The sequence below is a fragment of the Balaenoptera physalus genome (assembly GCF_965194825.1).
Source record: "Balaenoptera physalus genome assembly, chromosome: 19".
Lineage (NCBI taxonomy): Eukaryota > Metazoa > Chordata > Mammalia > Artiodactyla > Balaenopteridae > Balaenoptera > Balaenoptera physalus.
In genome coordinates this window covers 64,871,962-64,895,181 of record NC_138900.1, presented here as the reverse complement: position 1 = coordinate 64,895,181, position 23,220 = coordinate 64,871,962, and the positions used below count along the sequence as shown (strand labels likewise).

At 41.4% G+C, this 23,220-nt stretch overlaps 1 protein-coding gene across 1 annotated transcript in view; it reads left to right on the top strand.

Moving 5' to 3' along the window:
- The first annotated feature begins 426 nt into the window (after positions 1–426).
- GINS2 (GINS complex subunit 2) overlaps positions 427–23,220 on the top strand; it is a 28,599-nt gene continuing 5,805 nt past the window's right edge. Inside the window, exons 1-2 of the mRNA XM_082438455.1 lie at positions 427–637; positions 866–980. Of these exons, the coding sequence (XP_082294581.1) occupies positions 548–637; positions 866–980 (205 nt within the window). The 5' untranslated portion in view covers positions 427–547. The remainder of the gene's footprint in view (positions 638–865; positions 981–23,220) is intronic.

Here is a 23,220-nt window from a genome sequence, read left to right as displayed (position 1 = left end):
GTTAACCCCGTGTACAGGGAAGACAGAAGATTGTGAAGTTAAAGGAAACAACGCCTTCGCTCGCTCCGCTGGAGCCCGGGGCCGCGTCTGTGTCGCCAGGTCACGCCGTGACCAATTACATGCATTTACTCCTCGCCCCGAAGCCCACCCGCAGTTTGACTCGCGGTGTTGGCGGGCGGGCGGGCGCCCGGGGTAGGTGAAGGGACACCGAAGGCTGTACTAGGTGCAGGTGGGCCGGCGGCGCCAGGTGTGCGGCCCACGGGAGGGGCACGGCCGAGACACGGGAGGGGCGGGGCCTGCCCACGAGAGGGGCGGGGTCTGCTCGCAGCCTCGTTCAGGCTCGCCAATCCGCGGGCTCGTAGCATCCGCGGTCCCCGCCTTCCGCCGCCCCGCGGAGGACGCCGCGTTCTTATAGGCCGGCCGAGGCTCCTTCCGGCCAGAGGCTGGGCATTACTCGGTGGCGGGAAAGCGGCGGCTGCAGCGCGTCTTCCCGGACGCTGAGGGGCCGGAGGCGGCGGCGAGTCCCGGGCTGGCCGTGGGCGCCACCATGGACGCGGCCGAGGTGGAGTTTCTGGCCGAGAAGGAGCTGGTCACCATTATCCCGAACTTCAGTCTGGACAAGATCTACCTCATCGGGGTGAGACCCGCTGGGCCTCCGGCTCGCCCTGGTCGGTTCCCGCTTCCGGGAGGGGGGCGGGGCGGCGGGTCCAGAGCCCACAGGTGTCGTCGGGCGGCGTTCGGGACCCCGCGCAGGTGAGCGGTGGGGCGCGGTGTGGCCGAGAGCGCGCTCGGGCTTCAGCCCGTGGACAGCAGAAGTCCAGCGGTGCAGTTATGAGGGACGGTGTGTGTGTGTGTTTGCTTGCAGGGCGACCTGGGGCCTTTCAACCCCGGCTTACCAGTGCAGGTGCCTCTGTGGCTGGCGATCAACCTGAAACAGAGACAGAAGTGTCGGCTGCTCCCCCCCGAGTGGATGGACGTGGGTGAGGACGTGGAGGGGGAGCGGGGTGTGGTGGGGGAGGCGGACCGTGGGGGCCGGGGTCGCCCTCCCGCGAGTGGAGGCACGCGGTCCTTCCACGGACGCAGCGTCGCTCATCAGGTGAAGTCAATGAATGCTGCCCAGCCTCACCTGCGAGAGGCCGCGGATCACTGTTAGTAATGGTCGTTTGGGGTGTGTGTACAAATTCTAGTTAAGGTTTTGATTTTAAGATATTTCCACAAACTTTTATTTTAATTCTAGTTTTATATTGCAATATAGTTGATTAACAGTGTTGTGGTAGTTTCAGGTGTTCAGCAAAGTGATTCAGGTACATACACATGTATCTATTCTTTTTCAAATTCTTTTCCCACTTCGGTTATTACAGAATAGTGAGCGGAGTTCCCTGTGCTGTACAGTAGGTCCTTATTGATTATCTATTTTAAATATCATAGTGTGTATAGGTCAACGCCAAACTACCAGTTTATCCCTCCCCTCCACCTTTCCCCTTTGGTCACCGTAACTTTGTTTTCTAAGTCTGTGAGTCTGTTTACATTTTGTAAATAAGTTCATTTCTATCATTTTTTGAAGATTCCGCATGTAAATGTTATCATATATTTGTTTTTCTCTGTCTGACTTACTTCACTTAGTATGATAATCTCCAGGTCCATCCGTGTTGCTCCAAGTGGCATTATTTCTTTCTTTTTTAATGGCTGAGTAATATTCCATTGTATATATGTGTACCACATCTTCTTTATCCATTCCTCTGTCGATGGACATTTAGGTTGCTTCCATGTCTGGGCTGTTGTAAACAGGGCTGCAGTGAACACTGGGGTGCATGGATCTTTTCGAATTAAGTTTTGTCCCGGTAGATGCCCGGGAGTGGGATTGCTGGATCATATGGTAATGCTATTTCTAGTTTTCTGAGGAACCTCCATACTGTTCTCCATAGTGGCTGTATCAATTTACATTCCCACCAACAGTGCAAGAGGGTTCCCTTTTCTCCACACCGTCTCCAGTATTTATTGTTTGTAGGTGTTTTGATGTTAGCCATCCTGACTGGTGTGAGTTAATATCTCATTGTAGTTTTGATTTGCATTTCTCTAATGATTAGGGATGTTGAGCATCTTCTCATGTGCCTGTGGACGTGTGTATGTTTTCTTTGGAAAAAAAGCTATTTAGGTCTCCTGTCTGTTTTTTGATAGGGTGGTTTGGTTTTTTTGGGCTTTTTTTTTTTTTTTTTTGATATTGACCTGCATGAGATCTTTCTAAATTTTGGAGATTAATCTTTTGTTGGTCACATCATTTGCAAATATTTTCTCCCATTCTTTGGGTTGTCTTTTCATATTGTATATGGTTTTCTTTGCTGTGCAAAAGCTTTTGAGTTTAAAGAGGTCCCGTTTGTTTATTTTTATTTTTGTTTTTAAGTTTTATTTTATATTGGAGTATAGTTGATTAACAATGTTGTGTTTGGGACTTTGCTGGTGGCGCAGTGGTTAAGAATCCGCCTGCCAACGCAGCGGACACGGGTTCGAGCCCTGGTCCGGGAAGATCCCACATGCCGTGGAACAACTAAGCCTGTGCGCCACAACTACTGAGCCTGCATTCTAGAGCCCGCAAGTCATAACTACTGAGCCCACGTGCCACAACTACTGAAGCCCACGTGCCTAGAGCCCGTGCTCCGCAACAAGAGATACCACCACAATGAGAAGCCGGTGCGCAGTAACAAAGACCCAATGCAGCCAAATAAATAAATAAACAAAACAAAACAATGTTGTGTTAGTTCCAGGTGTACGGAAAAGTGATTCAGTTATACGTATACATGTATCTATTCTTTTTCAAATTCTTTTCCCATTTAGATTACTAGGATATTGAGCAGAGTTCCATGTGCTATACAGTAGGTGCTTGTTGGGTATCTATTTTAAATATGGTAGTGTGTATATGTCAATCCCAAACTCCAGATTTATCCCTCCTCTCCACTTCTCCCCTTTGGTAACCATAAGTTTGTTTTCTAAGTCTGTGAGTCTGTTTCTGTTTTGTAAATAAGTTCATTTCTCTCATTTTTTTTTTAGATTCTCCATATAAGCGATATCATATGATATTTGTCTTTCTCTGTCTGGCTTACTTTACTTAGTATGATAATCACCAGGTTCATCCATGTTGCTACAAATGGCATTATTTCATTCTTTTTTTTTATTAAAGCATAGGTGATTTTTTTAACATCTTTATTGGAGTATAATTGCTTTACAATGGTGTGTTAGTTTCTGCTTTATAACAAAGTGAATCAGCTATACATATACATGTATCCCCATATCTCCTCCCTCTTGCGTCTCCCTCCCACCCTCCCTATCCCACCCCTCTAGGTGGTCACAAAGCACCGAGCTGATCTCCCTGTGCTAGCATGGGTGATTTACAATGTTGTGCTAATCTCTGCTGTACAGCAAAGTGACTCACATATGTACATATATATACATTCCTTTTTTTTCTTTTTTTCCTAAAGAGTGGTACATTAGATCATTTATTTATGGCAAGACAGACATTTCCATAGTGCATTTTTTCCCATAATAGAAGCTTTAAATATTCCCTTATTTTCCTTAGAAATTTGATTTTTGCTGGAAGTGGACTAGATTTTTCAAGATTTAAAAAAATTTTTATTTTTTATTGAAGTATATTTGATTTACAATGTTGTGCCACTCTGCTGTACAGCAAAATGACTCATTTATACACATACACTCATTTTTTATATTTTTTTCAATTACGCTTTATCCCAGGATATTGAATATAGTTCCCTGTGCTGTATAGTAGGATCTTGTTGTTTATCCACTCTCTATATAATAGTTTACATCCGCTGACCCCAACTTCCCAGTTGATCCCTCTCCCCCACTGCCCTTCCCCTTGGCAACCACAAGTATGATCTCTTATGTCTGTGAGTCTGTTTCTGTTTTGTAGATAGGTTCATTTGTGTCATATTTTAGATTCCACATATAACTCATATCATATGGTATTTGTATTTCTCTTTCTGGCTTATTTCATTTAGTATGATAATCTCCAGGTCTATCTGTGTTGCTGCAAATGGCATTATTTCATTCTTAATGGCTGAGTAATACTCCATTGTATATATGTACCACATCATCTTTATGCATTCATATGCTGATGGACATTTAGGTTGCTTCCATGTCTGGGCTGTTGTAAGCAGCACTGCAGTGAACATTGGGGTGCATGTATCCTTTCAAACCATGGTTTTCTCCAGTATGACCAGTAGTGGGATTGCTGGGTTGTATGGTTCTATTTTTAGTTTTTTAAGGAACGTCCATACTGTTCTCCATAGTGGCTGTACCAATTTACATTCCCACCAACAGTGTAGGAGGGTTCCCTTTTCTCCACACCCTCTCCAGTATTTATTGTTTGTAGAGTTTTTGATGATGGCCATTCTGACTGGTGTGAGGTGATATCTCATTGTAGTTTCAATTTACATTTCTTTAAGAATTAGCGATGTTGAGCATTATTTCATGTGCCTGTGGACGTCTATATGTCTTCTTTGGAGGAAAGTGTATTTAGGTCTTCGCCCATTTTTTTATTGGGTTTGTTTTTTTGATATTGAGCTACACGACCTGTTTGTAAATTTTGGAGATTAATCTTTTGTTGGTCACATCGTTTGCAAATACTTTCTCCCATTCTGTGGGTTGTCTTTTCGTTTTGCTTATGGTTTCCTTTGCAGAAGCTTTTGAGTTTAGTGAGGTACCATTTGATTTTTTTTTGTTTTTGTTTTAATTTTTAAAAATTTATTATTATTATTTTTTATTTATTTGTTTTGGCTGTGCCAGGTCTTTGTTGTGGCATGCGGGCTTCTAAGTTTTGGCATGTGGGCTTCTTAGTTGTGGCCTGAGGGCTTCTTAGTTTTGGCATGCATGCAGGATCTAGTTCCCTGTTCAGGGATCAAACCAGGGTCCCCTGCATTGGGAGCTCAGAGTCTTTCCCACTGGATCACCAGGTAAGTCCCTTTTTGTTTTTCATTTTTCATTTTTATTTTATATTGGAGTATAGTTGATTAACAATGTTGTGTTATTTTCAGGTGTACAATGAAGTGATTTAGTTATACATGTATGAACTCTTTTTCAAATTCTTTTTTCATTTAGGTTATTAGAGAATGTTAATCAGAGTCCCCTGTGCTATACAGTAGGTCCTTGTTGGTTATGTATTTTCAATATAGTAGCGTGTACAGTAAGTCCCTACATATGAACCTTCAAGTTGTGAACTTTCAAAGATGGGAACGTGCGTTCACATATCCATTCACGTCTGTTAGTTCACGTGTCTGGCGTACATTGCCATGTGCGTGCATCCTCTACAAGTGGTTGTGCTTTTGTGTACTTTACAGTACTGTATAGAGTACACTAGTTACGGTATCTTTATTTCAAGCTCAGGATGTCCGGAAGCAAGCATAAAAGCAGCGGTGATGTAGCTGGTACTGCTAAGAAGTGCCAAGCAATAACAGTGGAAACAAAAGTGAAAATAATTGAGAGAGTGGAACGAGGCGAAAAGATGGCAGACGTCGCTCATTCTCATAACAAGAATCGTTCAACCACCAGCCCGATCCTAAAGAACAAGGACAAGATCATGGAACATGTGAAGTCTGCTGTGCTGATGATGTTGACAGTAATATCAAAGAAGCGTGGAAAAGTGATGGAGGAGATGCAGTAACTTCTCAGTATGTGGATGCCGGATCAGCATCATTGTCGAGTCCCGCTCAGCTTAATGCTGATTCAAGAGAAACCAAAAGCCTTTATGAAGACTTGAAGAAGAAACATGGCAAAGAATCAGAGGGCACATCTTTGTTTTTTGTTTTTTTTTAATCAGTCATCAATTTTATACATGTCACTGTATACGTGTCAATCCCAATCTTCCAATTCAGCACACCACCATCCCCACCCCACCGCAGTTTTCCCCCCTTGGTGTGCATATGTTTCTTCTCTACATCTGTATCTCAACTTCTACCCTGCAACCCGGTTCATCTGTACCATTTTCCTAGGTTCCACATACATGCGTTAATATACGATGTTTGTTTTTCTCTTTCTGACTTACTTCACTCTGTATGACAGTCTCTAGATCCATCCACGTCTCAACAAATGACTCAATTTTGTTCCTTTTTATGGCTGAGTAATATTCCATTGTATATATGTACCACAACTTCTTTATCCATTCGTCTGTCGATGGGCACTTAGGTTGCTTCCATGACCTGGCTATTGTAAATAGTGCTGCAATGAACATTGGGGTGCATGTGTCTTTTTTTTTTTTTTAATTAATTAATTTATTTATATTTATTTTTGGCTGTGTTGGGTCTTCGTTTCTGTGCGAGGGCTTTCTCCAGTTGCGGCAAGCAGGGGCCACTCTTCATCGCGGTGCGCGGGCCTCTCACTATCACGGCCTCGTTGCGGAGCACAGGCTCCAGACGCGCAGGCTCAGCAATTGTGGCTCACGGGCCCAGATGCTCCGCGGCATGTGGGATCTTCCCAGACCAGGGCTCGAACCCGTGTCCCCTGCATTGGCAGGCAGATTCTCAACCACTGCACCACCAGGGAAGCCCGCATGTGTCTTTTTGAATTACGGTTTTCTCTGGGTATATGCCCAGTAGTGGGATTGCTGGGTCATATGGTAATTCTATTTTTAGTTTTTTAAAGAACCTCCATATTGTTCTCCATAGTGGCTCTATCAATTTACATTCCCACCAACAGTGCAAGAGGGTTCCCTTTTCTCCGCACCCCCTCCAGCATTTGTTGTTCGTAGATTTTCTGATGATGCCCATTCTAACCAGTGTGAGGTGATACCTCATTGTAGTTTTGATTTGCATTTCTCTAATAATTAGTGATGTTGAGCAGCTTTTCATGTGCTTCGTGGCCGTCTATATGTCTTCTTTGGAGAAATGTCTATTTAGGTCTTCTGCCCATTTTTGGATTGGGGTGTTTGTTTCTTTGATATTGAGCTGAATGAGCTGTTTATATATTTTGGAGATTAATCCTTTGTTGATTTGTTTGCAAATATTTTCTCCCATTCTGAGGGTTGTCTTTTCATCTTGTTTATGGTTTCCTTTGCTGTGCAAAAGCTTTGAAGTTTCATTAGGTCCCATTTGTTTATTTTTGTTTTTATTTCCATTTCTCTAAGAGGTGGATCAAAAAAGATCTTGCTGTGATTTATGTCAAAGAGTGTTCTTCCTGTGTTTTCCTCTAAGAGTTTTATAGTGTCCGGTCTTACATTTAGGTCTCTAATCCATTTTGAGTTTATTTTTGTGTATGGTGTTAGGGAGTATTCTAATTTCATTCTTTTACATGTAGCTGTCCAGTTTTCCCAGCACCACTTATTGAAGAGACTGTCTTTTCTCCATTGTATATCTTTGCCTCCTTTGTCATAGATTAGTTGACCATAGGTGCGTGGGTTTATCTCTGGGCTTTCTATCTTGTTCCATTGATCTATGTTTCTGTTTTTGTGCCAGTACCATATTGTCTTGATTACTGTAGCTTTGTAGTATAGTCTGAAGTCAGGGAGTCTGATTCCTCCAGCTCCGTTTTTTTCCCTCAAGACTGCTTTAGCTATTCGGGGTCTTTTGTGTCTCCATACAAATTTTAAGATGATTTGTTCTAGTTCCATAAAAAATGCCATTGGTAATTTGATAGGGATTGCATTGAATCTGTAGATTGCTTTGGGTAGTAGAGTCATTTTCACAATGTTGATTCTTCCAATCCAAGAACATGGTATATCTCTCCATCTGTTGGTACTGTCTTTAATTTCTTTCATCAGTGTCTTATAGTTTTCTGCATACAGGTCTTTTGTCTCCCTAGGTAGGTTTATTCCTAGGTATTTTATTCTTTTTGTTGCAATGGTAAGTGGGAGTGTTTCCATAATTTCTCTTTCAGATTTTTCATCATTAGTGTATAGGAATGCAAGAGATTTCTGTGCATTAATTTTGTATCCTGCAACTTTACCAAATTCATTAATTAGCTCTAGCATTTTCTGGTGGCAGTTTTAGGATTCTCTATGTATAGTATCATGTCATCTGCAAACAGTGACAGTTTTACTTCTTCTTTTCCAATTTGTATTCCTTTTATTTCTTTTTCTTCTCTGATTGCTGTGGCTAGGACTTCCAAAACTATGTTGAATAATAGTGGTGAGAGTGGACATCCTTGTCTCGTTCCTGATCTTAGAGGAAATGCTTTCAGTTTTTCACCGTTGAGAATGATGTTTGCTGTGGGTTTGTCATATATGGCCTTTATTATGTTGAGGTAGGTTCCCTCTGTGCCCACTTTCTGGAGAGTTTTTATGATAAATGGGTGTTGAATTTTGTCAAAAGCTTTTTCTGCATCTATTGAGATGATCATATGGTTTCTATTCTTCAATTTGTTAATATGGTGTATCACATTGATTGATTTGCATATATTGAAGAATCCTTGCATCCCTGGGATAAATCCCACTTGATTGTGGTGTATGATCCTTTTAATGTGTTGTTGGATTCTGTTTGCTAGTATTTTGTTGAGGATTTTTGCATCTATATTCATCAGTGATATTGGTCTGCAATTTTCTTTTTTTGTAGTGTCTTTGTCTGGTTTTGGTATCAGGGTGATGGTGGCCTCATAGAATGAGTTTGGGAGTGTTCCTTCCTCTGTAATTTTTTGGAAGAGTTTTAGAAGGATAGGTGTTAGCTCTTCTCTAAATGTTTGATAGAATTCACCTGTGAAGCCATCTGGTCCTGGACTTTTGTTTGTTGGAAGATTTTTGATCACAGTTTCAATTTCATTACTTGTGATTGGTCTGTTCATATTTTCTGTTTCTTCCTGGTTCAGTCTTGGAAGGTTATACCTTTCTAAGAATTTGTCCATTTCTCCCAGGTTGTCCATTTTATTGGCATAGAGTTGCCTGTAGTAGTCTCTTAGGATGCTTTGTATTTCTGCGGTGTCTGTTGTAACTTCTCCTTTTTCATTTCAAATTTTATTGATTTGAGTCCTCTCCCTCTTTTTCTTCATGAGTCTGGCTAATGGTTTATCAATTTTGTTTATCTTCTCAAAGAACCAGCTTTTAGTTTTATTGATCTTTGCTATTGTTTTCTTTGTTTCTATTTCATTTATTTCCGCTCTGATCTTTATGATTTCTTTCCTTCTGCTAACTTTAGGTTTTGTTTGTTCTTCTTTCTCTAGTTTCTTTAGGTGTAAGGTTAGATTGTTTACTTGAGATTTTTCTTGTTTCTTTAGGTAGGCTTGTATAGCTATAAACTTCCCTCTTAGAACTGCTTTTGCTGCATTCCATAGGTTTTGGGTCGTCGTGTTTTCATTGTCATTTGTCTCTAGGTATTTTTTGATTTCCTCTTTGATTTCTTCAGTGATCTCTTGGTTATTTAGTAATGTATTGTTTAGCCTCCATGTGTTTGTGTTTTTTACTTTTTTTTCCCTGTGATTCATTTCTAATCTCACAGCGTTGTGGTCAGAAAAGATGCTTGATATGATTTCAGTTTTCTTAAATTTACTGAGGCTTGATTTGTGACCCAAGATGTGATCTATCCTGGAGAATGTTCCATGTGCACATGAGAAGAAAGTGTAATCTGCTGTTTTTGGATGGAATGTCCTATAAATATCAATTAAATCTATCTGGTCTATTGTGACATTTAAAGCTTCTGTTTCCTTATTTATTTTCATTTTGGATGATCTGTCCATTGGTGTAAGTGAGGTGTTAAAGTCCCCCACTATTATTGTGTTACTGTCGATTCGCTCTCTTATAGCTGTTAGCAGTTGCCTTATATATTGAGGTGCCCCTATGTTGGGTGCATATATATTTATAATCGTTATATCTTCTTCTTGGATTGATCCCTTGATCATTATGTAGTGTCCTTCCTTGTCTCTTGTAACATTCTTTATTTTAAAGTCTATTTTATGTGATATAAGAATTGCTACTCCAGCTTTCTTTTGATTTCCATTTGCATGGAATATCTTTTTCCATCCCCTCACTTTCAGTCTGTATGTGTCCCTAGGTCTGAAGTGGGTCTCTTGTAGACAGCATATATATGGGTCTTGTTTTTGTATCCATTCAGCAAGCCTGTGTCTTTTGGTTGGAGCATTTAATCCAATCACGTTTAAGGTAATTATTGATATGTATGTTCCTATTACCATTTTCTTAATTGTTTTGGGTTTGTTTTTGTAGGTCCTTTTCTTCTCTTGTGTTTCCCACTTAGAGAAGTTCCTTTAGCATTTGTTGTAGAGATGGTTTGGTGGTGCTGAATTCTCTTAGCTTTTGCTTGTCTGTAAAGCTTTTGATTTCTCCATCAAATCTAAATGAGATCCTTGGCAGGTAGAGTAATCTTGGTTGTAGGTTCTTCCCTTTCATCACTTTAAGTATATCATGCCACTCCCTTCTGGCTTGTAGAGTTTCCGCTGAGAAATCAGCTGTTAACCTTATGGGAGTTCCCTTGTATGTTATTTGTCGTTTTTCCCTTGCTGCTTTCAATAATTTTTCTTTGTCTTTAATTTTTGCCAATTTGATTACTATGTGTCTCAGCGTGTTTCTCCTTGGGTTTATCCTGTATGGGACTCTCTGTGCTTCCTGGACTTGGGTGGCTATTTCCTTTCCCATGTTAGGGAAGTTTTTGACTATAAAGTCTTCAAATATTTTCTCTGGTCCTTTCTCTGTGTCTTCTCATTCTGGGACCCCTATAATGCGAATGTTGTTGCGTTTAATGTTGTCCCAGAGGTCTCTTAGGCTGTCTTCATTTGTTTTCTTTCTTTTTTCTTTAGTCTGTTCCGCAGCAGTGAATTCCACCATTCTGTCTTCCAGGTCACTTATCCGTTCTTCTGCCTCAGTTATTCTGCTATTGATTCCTTCTAGTGTAGTTTTCATTTCAGTTATTGTATTGGTCATCTCTGTTTGTTTGTTCTTTAATTCTTCTAGGTCTTTGTTAAACATTTCTTGCATCTTCTCGATCTTTGCCTCCGTTCTTATTCCGAGGTCCTGGATCGTCTTCACTATCATTATTCTGAATTCTTTTTCTGGAAGGTTGCCTATCTCCACTTCATTTAGTTGTTTTTCTGGGGGTTTTTCTTGTTCCTTCATCTGGTATATAGCCCTCTGCCTTTTCATCTTGTCTATCTTTCTGTGAATGTGGTTTTTGTTCCACAGGCTGCAGGATTGTAGTTTTTCTTGCTTCTGCTGTCTGCCCTCTGGTGGTTGAGGCTATCTAAGAGGCTTGATGGGAGGCTCTGGTGGTGAGTAGAGCTGACTGTTGCTGGAGGGTCAGAGCTCACTAAAACTTTAATCCACTTGACTGTTGATGGGTGGGGCTGTGTTCCCTCCCTGTTGGTTGTTTTGCCTGAGGCAACCCAACACTGGAGCCTACCTGGGCTCTTTGGTGGGGCTAATGACAGACTCTGGGAGGGCTCACACCAAGGAGTACTTCCCAGAACTTCTGCTGCCAGTGTCCTTGTCCCCACGGTGAAACAGAGCCACCCCCCGCCTCTGCAGAAGACCTTCCAACACTAGCAGGTAGGTCTGGTTCAGTCTCCCCCAGGGTCACTGCTCCTTCCCCTGGGTCCCGATGTGCACACTATTTTGTGTGTGCCCTCCAAGAGTGGGGTCTCTGTTTCCCCGAGTCCTGTCAAAGTCCTGCATTCATTTCCCACTAGGCTTCAAAGTCTGTTTCTCTATGAATTCCTCCTCCCTTTGCCGGACCCCCTGGTTGGGAAGCCTGACGTGGGGCTCAGAACCTTCACTCCAGTGGGTGGACTTCTGTGGTATAAGTGTTCGCCAGTCTGTGAGTCACCCACCCAGCAGTTATGGGATTTGATTTTACTCTGATTGCGCCCCTCCTACCGTCTCATTGTGGCTTCTCCTTTGTCTTTGGATGTGGGGTATCTTTTTCGGTGAGTTCCAGTGTCTTCCTATCGATGATTGTCCAGCAGCTAGTTGTGATTCTGGTGTTCTCGCAAGAGGGAGTGAGAGCATGTCCTTCTACTCCGCCATCTTGGTTCCTCCTCCGAGGGCACATCTTTTAATGCCAGCCATGGCTGGTTTCACCAGTTCAAGGCTAGAGCCACCCTTCACAAGGTAAAAGTAAGTGGCGAGGCAGCGAGTGCAGATACGATAGCTGCCCGGGAATTTCCTGAAGCGCTTTGAGAAATTATTGATGAAGGCATGTATTTACCCAAGCGGGTTTTTAATGTGGATGAGACAGGACTGTACTGGAAGAGGATGCCAGACTGAAGTTACATCAGTAAGGAGGAAACGTTGATGCCATGCTCTGAAGCAGCAAAGGATAGGCTAACTCTGTTGTTTGATGGCAATGCTTCTGGTGATATGAAGCTGAAGCCTCTGTTAGTTTATCATTCAGAGAACCCAAGAGCCCTTAAAAACATAGCCAAGGGCTCTCTTCGTGTTGTGTGGAAGAGTAACCCCAAAGCCTGGGTTATACAGGCCATTTTCCAGGATTGGTTTTTCCACCACTTTATCCCAGAGGTAGAGAAACATTGCTTGGAGAAGGACATCCCATTCAACATTCTTTTGCTGCTCGACAGTGATCCGGGCCACCCCCCATTCATGAATGACTTTCATCCCAACGTCAAAGTAGTGCATCTGCCACTGAATACCATGTTGCTCCTCCAACATATGGACCAGGGAGTTATAGCGACTTTCAAGAAATACTATTTATGTCACACTTTTCGTCAGGCAGTAAAGGCAAGTGACCAAGCAGGAAGAACTTTGTGACAGTTTTGGAAAGACTATAACGTCTACAAGGCCGTAAAAAAGATTGACTTTCCTTGGCCTGACGTTATGGCCATCACCATGAATGGGGTTTGGAAGAAACTTTGCCCGCAGTTTGTTCACGATTTTCATGGATTTGAGAAGGTGGATGAGGAGTCCAAAGAGGTCTTCAGCAACTTAGTGACCCTCAGCGAGAAGCTGGAGCTAGATCTGCAAGAGGACAACCTCATTGAACTTGTTGCTGTGCAACACAAGGAGCTTACTAATGAAGACCTGAAGGAATAGGAGGCCCAGAGAAAGGACGAAGACAGACAAGAGGAAGAAGTAACTGAAGAACCGAAGAGATTCACAACACAGGAAATTGCAAGGGGATTTTCTTTATTTGAGGGGGCACTGTTAGTTTTTGAGGCACAGGACCCTAACACAGAACGGTACCCGAAGGTTGCAGTAGCCAATCAGAATGCAATCCAGTGCTACCATGTCATCTGTGAGGAGATAAAAAGAGCCACTACCAAGACATCACTGGATCGTTTTTTCAGGAGGGTAGATAGACTCGAATGCAGCAAAGAACCAGAACCTGTGCCGTGAACATCAGGCATGAGTGGAATTGCAGCTTGCCCTCCGTCTCCTATTGCTGACGTTCCTTCAGCTCTACCATGTCCCACCTCCTCTCCCTCCTCCAGTCAGTAACTCTTCCTGCCTGTTCACTCGATGCCAGCTCTGTATGCCAGCTGTTGTACTACTGTACTTTTCAAGGTACTGTACTGTAAGATTTAAAATGTTTATTTTTTGTGTTTGTTTTTATGTATTATTTGTGTGAAAAGTATTATAAACCAATTACAGTACCGTACTATATAGCCTATTGTGTTAGTTGGGTACCTACGCTAACTTTGTTGGACTTTTGAACAAATGGGACTACGAATGCCCTCGCGGAACGGAACTCGTTCGTATGTGGGAAACTTACTGTATATGTCAATCCCAAACTTCCCAATTTATCCCTCCCCTACATCTTTTTACTTTGGTAACCATAAGTTTGTTTTCTAAGTCTGTGAGTCCGTTTCTGTTTTGTAAATAAGTCCATTTGTATATTTTGTTTTAGATTCCGCGTAGAAGCCATATCATATGATATTTGCCTTTCTCTTTGTGGCTTACTTCACTTAGTATGATAATCTCCAGGTTTGTCTGTGTTGCTGCAAATGGCATTATATCATTCCTTTTAATGGCTGAGTAATACCCCATTGTATATATGTACCACATCTTGTTTATCCATTCCTCTGTCAAAGAACATTTAGGTTGCTTCCATGTCCTGGCTATTGTAAGCAGTGCTGCAATGAACATTGGGGTGCATGTATCCTTTCGAATCATGGTTTTTTTCCAGGTATATGCCCAGGAGTGGGATTCCTGGGTCATATGGTAGCTCTGTTTTTAGTTTTTTAAGGAACCTCCATACTGTTTTCCATAGTGGCTGTACCAGTTTACATGCCCAACAAGAGTGTAGAAAGGTTCCCTTTTCTCCACACCCTCACCAGTATTTATTGTTTGTAGACTTTTTGGTGATGGCCATTCTGACCAGTGTGAGCTGATGTCTCATTGTAGTTTTGATTTGCATTTCTCTAATAATTAGCAACGTTGAGCATCTTCTCATGTGCCTGAGGCCATCTGTATGTTTTCTTTGGAGAAAAGTCTATTTAGGTCTCTTGTCCATTTTTTGATGGGGTTGTTTGTTTATCAAGCTGTATGAATTGTCTGTAAATTTTGGAGAGTGATCCCTTGTCAATGGCATCGTTTGCAAATATTTTCTCCCATTCTGTGGGTTGTCTTCTTGTTTTGTTTATGGTTTCCTTTGCTTGCAGAAGCTTTTGAGTTTAATGAGGTCCCATTTGTTTATTTTTGTTTTAATTTTTCTTTTACTTTGGAGTTTAATTGATTAACAGCATTGTTATTTTCAGGTGTACAGCAAAGTGATTCAGTTATACATATACATGTCCCTCCTCTTTTTCAAATTTTTTTCCCATTTCAGTTTTTACAGAATAGTGAGCAGAGTTCCCTGTGTTACACTGTAGGTCCTGTTGGTTATTTATTTGCAATATAGTAGTGTGTATATGTCAGTCCCATACTCCCAATTTATCCTTCCCCTCCACCTTTCCCCTTTGGTAATCGTAACTTTGTTTTCTAAGTCAGTGAGTCTGTTTCTATTTTGTAAATAAGTCCATTTGTATATTTTGTTTTAGATTCTGCATATAAGTGATATCATGTGATATTTGTCTTTCTGTGTCTGGCTTACTTCACTTAGTATGATAATCTCCAAGTCCATCCATGTTGCTGCAAATGGAATTATTTCATTCTTTTTTTTTTTAATCGAAGTATCGATGATGTATAATGTCGTGTGCATCTCTGCTGTACAGCAAAGGGACTCGGTGATTCACATATATACATTCTTTTTTTAAAATATTCTTTTCCATTATGGTTTATCCCAGGAGGTTGGATGTAGTTCCCAGTGCTAAACAGTAGGACCTTGTTTTTTATCTGTTTTATATATGATAGTTTGCATCTACCAACCGCAAACTCCCAGTCCATCCCTCTCTCCCTCCACCCCTCCTGCTTGGCAGCCACCAATCTGATCTCTATGTCTGTGAGTCTGTTTCTGTTTTGTAGATAGGTTCATTTGTGCCATATTTTAGATTCTACATGTAAGTGATATCACATAGTATTTGTCTTTCTCTTTCTGACTTACTTCACTTAGTATGATACTCTCTGGTTGCATCCATGTTGCTGCAAATGGCATTATTTCGTTCTTTTTTATGGCCGAGTAGTATTTCATTGTATATATGTACCACATCCTCTTTATGAAGATGGACATTTAGGTTTCTTCCATGTCTCAGCTATTGTAAGCAGCGCTACCATGAACATAGCGGTGTGTGTATCTTTTTCAATTATAGTTTTGTCCAGGTATATGCCCAGGAGTTGGATTGTTGGATCATATGGTAGCTCTAGTTTTAGTTTCTGAGGAACCTCCATACTGTTCTCCATAGTAGCTGCACCAACTTACATTCCCACCAACAGTGTAGGAGGATTCTCTTTTCTCCGCACCCTCTCCAGAATTTATTGTTTGTAGACTTTTTGATGATGGCCGTTCTGACTGGTGTGAGGTGATATTATAGTTCTGATTTGCATTTCTCTAATAATTAGCGATGTTGAGCATCTTCTCATGTGCCTGTGGATGTCTGTATGTTTTTTTTTGGAGAAAAGGCTATTTAGGTGTCCTGTCCATTTTTTGATGGGGTTGTTTGCTTTTTTGATATTGAGTTGCATGAGCTCTTTGTAAATTTTTGGAGATTGATTTCTTGTTGGTCACATCCTTTGCCAGTATTTTCTCCTGTTCTGTAGGTTGTCGTTTCGTTTTGTTTATGGTTTCCTTTGCTGTGAAAAGCTTTTCAGTTTAATGAGGTCCCATTTGTTTGTTTTTGTTTTGGTTTCAATTTTTATTTTATATTGGGGTTTCATTGATTAATAATGTTGTGTTAGTTTCAGGTATACAGTGTAGTGATTCAGTTTTACATATACATGTATCTACTCTTTTTCAAATTCTTTTCCCATTTCAGTTATTACAGGATAGTGAGCAGAGTTCCCTGTGTTATACAGTAGGTCCTTGTTGGTTATTTATTTGCAATATAGTAGTGTATGTATGTCAGTCCCATACTCCCAATTTATCTTTCCCCTCCACTTTTCTCCTTTGGTAACTGTAAGTTTATTTTCTAAGTCTGTGAGCCTGTTTCTGTTTTGTAAATAAGTCCATTTGCATATTTTGTTTTAGATTCTGCATATAAGCCGTATTATATGATATTTGTCTTTCTCTGTCTGGTTTACTTCACTTAATATGATAATCTCCTGGTCTGTCTGTGTTGCTGCAAATGGCATTATGTCATTCCTTTTAATGGCTGAGTAATACTCCAGTGTATATATGTACCACATCTTCTTTATCCATTCATCTGTCGGTGAACGTTTATGTTGCTTCCATGTCTTGGCTATTGTAAGCAGCACTTCAATGAACATTGGTGTGCATGTATCCTTTCGAACCGTGGTTTTCTCCAGATATATGACCAGGAGTGGGATTGCTGCATCTTATGGTAGCTCTATTTTTAGTTTTTTAAAGAACGTCCATACTCTTTTCCATAGTTACTGTACCAATTTACATTCCCACCAACAGCATAGGAGGGTTCCCTTTTCTCCACACCCTCTCCAGTATTTATTGTTTGTATACTTTTTTTTTTTTAAAGTTTGTGTGTGTGTTTTTTTTTTAAATTTATTTATTGTTTTGGCTGTGTTGGGTCTTCGTTTCTGTGCGAGGGCTTTCTCTAGTTGCAGCAAGCGGGGGCCACTCTTCATCGCGGTGCGCGGGCCTCTCACTGTCGTGGCCTCTCTTGTTGCGGAGCACAGGCTCCAGACGCGCAGGCTCAGTAATTGTGGCTCACGGGCCCAGTTGCTCCGTGGCATGTGGGATCTTCCCGGACCAGGGCTCGAACCCGTGTCCCCTCCATTGGAAGGCAGACTCTCAACCACTGCGCCACCAGGGAAACCCTGTTTGTATACTTTTCTTTGATGTTAGCCATTCTGACTGGTGTAAGGTGATATCTCATTGTAGTTTTGATTTGCATTTCTCTTATAATTAGTGATGTTGAGCATCTTTTCATGTGCCTCTTGGCCCTCTGTATGTCTTCTTTGGAGAAAAGTCTATATAGGTCTTCCCCCATTTTTATATCGGGTTGTTTGGTTTTTTTTGATACTGAGCTGCATGAGCTGTTTGTAAATTTTGGAGATTAAGCTTTTGTTGGTCACAACTTTTGCAAATATTTTCTCTCATTCTGTGGGTTGTCTTGTTGTTTTGTTTATGGTTTTGTTTGCTTGCAAAAGCTTTTTGAGTTTAATGAGGTCTCATTTGTTTATTTTTGTTTTTATTTTCATTGTTCTAGGAGACAGATCAAAAAGATTTTGCTGTGATTTATGTCAGAGTGTTCTGCCTATGTTTCCCTCTAAGAGTTTTTAGTATCCCAGCCTTACACTTAGGTCTTTAATTCTGTTTGACTTTATTTTTGTGTATGCTGTTAGACAGTGTTCTAGTTTCTTTTCTTTTTTTTTAATAAATTTTATTTATGTATATATGTATGTATGTATTGGCTGCATCGGGTCTTCCTTGCCGCACGTGCGCTTTCTCTAGTTGTGGCGAGCGGGGGCTACTCTTCTTTGTGGTGCGCAGGCTTCTCATTGCGGTGGCTTCTTTTGTTGCGGAGCACGCGCTCTAGGCATGCAGGCTTCAGTAGTTGTGGCGCGTGGGCTCAGTAGTTGTGGCTCGTGGGCTCTAGAGTGCAGGCTCAGTAGTTGTGGCGCACGGGCTTAGTTGCTCTGCGGCACGTGGGATCTTCCCAGACCAGGGCTCGAACCTGTGTCTCCTGCATTGGAAGGCGGATTCTTAACCACTGCGCCATCAGGGAAGCCCTCTAGTTTCAATCTTTTACATGTAGCTGTCCTGTACACACTGGTACAGGACACACTGTGTACCAGTGTAGCACCACTTATTTAAGAGAATGTCTTTTCTCCATTGTATAGGCTTGCCTCCTTAGTCGTAGATTAATTGGCCATAAGTTTGTGTGTTTGTTTCTGAGCTTTCTTTGATCTATATTTTTTGTGTTTGCCTGTAGCATACTGTTTTGATTACTATAGCTTTTTGTGGTATGGTCTGAAGTCAGGGAGCTTGATTGCTCAAGTTTCGTTTTCTCTTGTCAGGATTCCTTTGGCTATTCCGCATCTATTTTGTTTCCATACGCATTTTAAAATGTTTTGTTCTAGTTCTGTGAAAAATGCCACTGTTAATTTGATAGGGATTGCATTGATTCCATAGAATGACTTGGGTAGTATAGTGATTTTGATAACATTGATCTTCCAGTTGAAGAACATGGTATATCTTTCCATCTGTTTGTGTCATCTTTGATTTCTTTCATTAGTGTGTTAAAGTTTTCAGAGTACAGGTCTTTTGTCTCCTTAGGTTTATTCCTGGGAATTTTATTCTTTTTGATGTGCTGGTAAATGGGATTGTGTCTTTAATTTCTGTTTCTGATCTTTCATTGTTAGTGTATAGAAATGCAACAGATTTCTGTGTATGTATTTTGTATCCTGCCACTTTGCTGAATTCATTGATCAGCTCCTGTAGTTTTCTGGTAGCATCTTTAGGATTTTCTATGTATAGTATCCTGTAATCTTCAAACAGTGACAGTTTTACTTCTTCCCAATTTGGATTCCTTTTATTTCATTTTCTTTTCTGATTGCCATGACTAGGACTTCCAAACTATGTTGAATAAAAGTGGAGACGGTGGACATCCTTATCTTGTTCTTGATCTCTTAGGAAATGCTTTCAGGTTTTCACTGTTGAGTATGATGTTAGCTGTAGGTTTGTCATATATGGCCTTTATTATGTTGAGGTAGGTTCCCTCTATGCCCACTTTCTGGAGAGTTTTTATTATAAATTGGTGTTGAATTTTGTCAAAAGCCTTTTCTGCATCTATTGAGATGATCATTTTTTTTTGTTTTTGTTTTATTTATTTATTTATGGCTGACTTGGTTCTTCGTTGCTGTGCGCGGGCTGTCTCTAGTTGCGGCGAGTGGGGGCTACTCTTCGTTGCGGTGTGCAGGCTTCTCATTGCGGTTGCTTCTCTTGTTGCAGAGCACAGGCTCTAGGCATGTGGGCTTTAGTAGTTGTGGCTCGTGGGCTCTAGAGCGCAGGCTCAGTAGTTGTGGCGTGCGGGCTTAGTTGCTCCACGGCATGTGGGATCTTCCTGGAACAGGGCTCGAACCTGTGTCCCCTGCAATGGCAGGCGGATTCTTAACCACTGCGCCACCAGGGAAGTCTGATCATATGGTTTTTATTCTTCAGTTTGTTAATGTGGTGTATCACACTGATTGATTTGCAGATATTGAAAAATCCTTCCAACATTGGGATAATCCCACTTGATCATGGTGTATGATCCTTTTAGAGTATTGTTCGATTCGGTTTGCTGGTATTTTGTTGAGGATTTTTGCGTCTGTTCATCAGTGATATTAGCCTGTAATTTTCTTTTTTTTATGGTATCTTTGTCTGGTTTTGATATTAGAGTGATGGTGGCCTTATAGAATGAGTTTGGGCGTGTTCTTTCCTTTGCAATTTTTGGGAATAGTTTCAGAAGGATAGGTTGTTAAACTCTTCTCTGAATGTTTGATAGAATTTAGCTGTGAAGCCATCAGGTCCTGGAATTTTGTTTGTTGGGAGTTTTTTAATCACAGTTTCATTTTTAGTACTTGTGATTTGTCTGTTCATATTTTCTGTTTCTTCCTGGTTCAGTCTTGGAGGGTTGTTCCTTTCTAAGAATTTGTCCTTTTCCTTTAGGTTGTCCATTTTATTGGCATATAGTTGTTTGTAGTAGTCTCTTATGATCCTTTGTATTTCTGTTGTAACTTCTCCTGTTTCGTGTGTAATTTTATTTATTTTAGCCCTCTCCCTTTTTTTCTTGATATGTCTGGCTAAAGGTTTATCAATTTTGTTTATCCTTTCAAAAAACCAGCTTTTAGTTTTATTGATATTTTCTATTTTTTCTTTGTTTCTATTTCATTTATTTCTGCTCTGATATTTATTATTTCTTTCAGTATACTATCTTTGGGTTTTGTTTGTTCTTTCTCTAGTTGCTTTAGGTCTAAGGTTAGGTTGTTTATTTGAGATTTTTCTTGTTTTCTGAGGTAAGATTGTATTGCTATACACTTCCCTCTTAGAACTGCTTTTTCTGTATCCTGTAGATTTTGGATGGTCATGATTTTGTTTTCATTTGTCTCTAGGTATTTTTTAATTTCCTTTTTGGTTTCGTCAGTGATCCATTGGTTGTTTAGTAGCATATTGTTTAGCCTCAACATGTTTGAGTTTTTACAGTTTTTTTCTTCTAGTTGATTCTAATCTCATAGTGTTGTGGTCGGAAAAGATGCTTGATACGATTTCAGTTTTCTTAAATTTACTGAGCCTTGCTTTGTGGCCCAGCATGTGATCAATCCTGGAGAATGTTCCATGTGCACTGGAAAAGAATGTGTATTCTGTGGCTTTTGGATGGAATGCTCTATAAATATCAATTAAGTCCATCTGGTCTAATTTGTCACTTAAGGCTTGTGTTTCCTTATTGATCTGTCTGGATGATCTGTCCATTGATGAAAGTGGGGTGTTAAATCCCCCTACTATTATTGTGTTACTGTCAATTTCTCCTTTTATGGATGTTAGTATCTGCCTTATATATTGAGGTGCTCCTATGTGCACCTCCTATGAGGTGCACCTATGGGTGCATATACATTTACAATTGTTATATCTTCTTCTTTCATTGATCCCTTGATCATTATGTAGTGTCCTTCTTTGTCTCTTGTAACAGTCTTTATTTTAAAGTCTAGGGACTTCCTTGGTGGCACAGTGGTTAAGAATCCACCTGCCAGTGCAGGGGACACAGGTTCGAGCCCTGTTCCAGGAAGATCCCACATGCCGCGGAGCAACTAAGCCCATGCGCCACAATTACTGAAGCCCGTGTGCCTACAGCCCGCGCTCCACAACAAGAGAAGCCACCACAATGAGAAGACTGTGCAGCACAACGAAGAGTAGCCCCCACTCGCCACAACTAGAGAAAGCCTGCACGCAGCAATGAAGACCCAGTGCAGCCAAAGATAAATAAATAAAAGTAAATAAATCTATAAAAAAAAATTTTTTTTTTTAAAGTATAGGCCAGCATGAGTAGCAGAGTCATTACCTTACATTAGAGAGAATGCATGAAAATAAGGCATCATCCATCCAAGGCAATATTGTTTTTGGCCACCTCAATGGATGAGGTTGTGACACAGGGTACAAACATAGATGAACCTTTATTTATTATTTATTTATATTTTTGGCTGCGTTGGGTGTTCATTGCTGCATGCGTGGGCTTTCTCTAGTTATGGTGAGCGCAGGCTACTCTTTGTTGTGGTGCGCGGGCTTCTCATTGCAGTGGCTTCTCTTGTTGCAGAGCACGGGCTCTAGGTACAAGGGCTTCACAGGCCTCTAGAGCGCAGGCTCAGTAGTTGTGGCACACGGGCTTAGTTGCACTGCGGCATGTGGGATCTTCCCAGACCAGGGCTCAAACCCGTGTCTCCTGCATTGGCAGGCAGATTCTTAACCAGTGAGCCACCAGGGAAGTCCCGATGAACCTTTAAAATGTTACATTAAGTGGGAGAAGAACCAGACACAAAGACCAACTGTTGTATTCTTCTGTTTATATGAATTGTTCAGAGCAGGCAGATCCACAGAGACAAAGAAGATTAGTGGTTGCCTAGCAATGAGGGTTTGAGCAGGTGATGGAACCATTATGGGGTTCCTTCTGGGGTGATGAAAATGTTCTGAAGTTGATTGAAGTGATGGGTGCACAACTCTGTGAATACGCTAAAAACCATTGAATGGGTGAATTGTACGGTATGTTGATTATGCCTCAGTAAAGCTGTTGGAAAAAACCGAAAAGAAAATACTGCATCAAAGAGGCACACGGTCTTCATCCTGAACCTTTGCAGTCTTTTTCTCACCTCAGAGCTATGAATGGCTCATTACTAGTAAAGAATGAATGTCACATTTATTTGGGGTCGGGGTTGGGGGGCATATGAAATTTGAAAAGCCTCTGAGCGATTTTGATTATCCCTTCCCTTTGGAAATCACCCAGCGGTACCTACCTCCTAGAAGCTAGGACACTTGGAGCCAGGTGCACTCAAGTACAGTTTAAGAAAGATTGTTTTGTCTTTACTGCCTGTCCCAAAGGGGTGTGTGAATCTGGTGGTCCTGAAACATGACAGGAAACTCCAGTCCCTTCTGCTCTGAAGGGCTTTTTTTAAAGCAGGGACCTCCCCACCTGCCCACCAGGCCCTGGTTCTGTTGGCACTGCATCCCTTTCTGTCAGTTTTGGCCTATTCCAACCCAGGTGATAGAGGGCAAGAACCTGTGTCGTGCGAGGGCCAGAGTCAGAGAGAAGGTGCGGAGACAGTTTGCCTGAGGCTTCTCGTACACCTGGGCCATCCTGTGGTGACAGGGAGTGGAAATCCCTAGTCAGCCCGTGGGTCCTGCCCAGGAGCCAGCTGCTGCTTCTGCCACTGTACATTAGTTCTACCTGTTCTTGGACGGCATATGAATGGAATCATCTGGCAGGTCAATTTTTCTCTGACTTCGCTTATTCATCATACTGTTTTTGAGATTTGCCCCTTTTGTTGCACGTGTCATTACGTCATTCTTTCCTCGCTGAGGAGTGTTTCCTTCGTTGTGTGAGTATTCCACAGCTTGGTCCCCCATCCTTCTGTTGGTGGATATTTGGGTCGTTTCCCATTTTAGGCTACTGTGAAGAAGGCTGCTTTGAGCAGTCGTGTCTGAGTCTTTTTGCGGGTATGTATTTTTATTTCTCTTGGGTAAATAAATACCTAGAGTCGTGGAACTGCCAGCTCGTAGGGCAGACTGT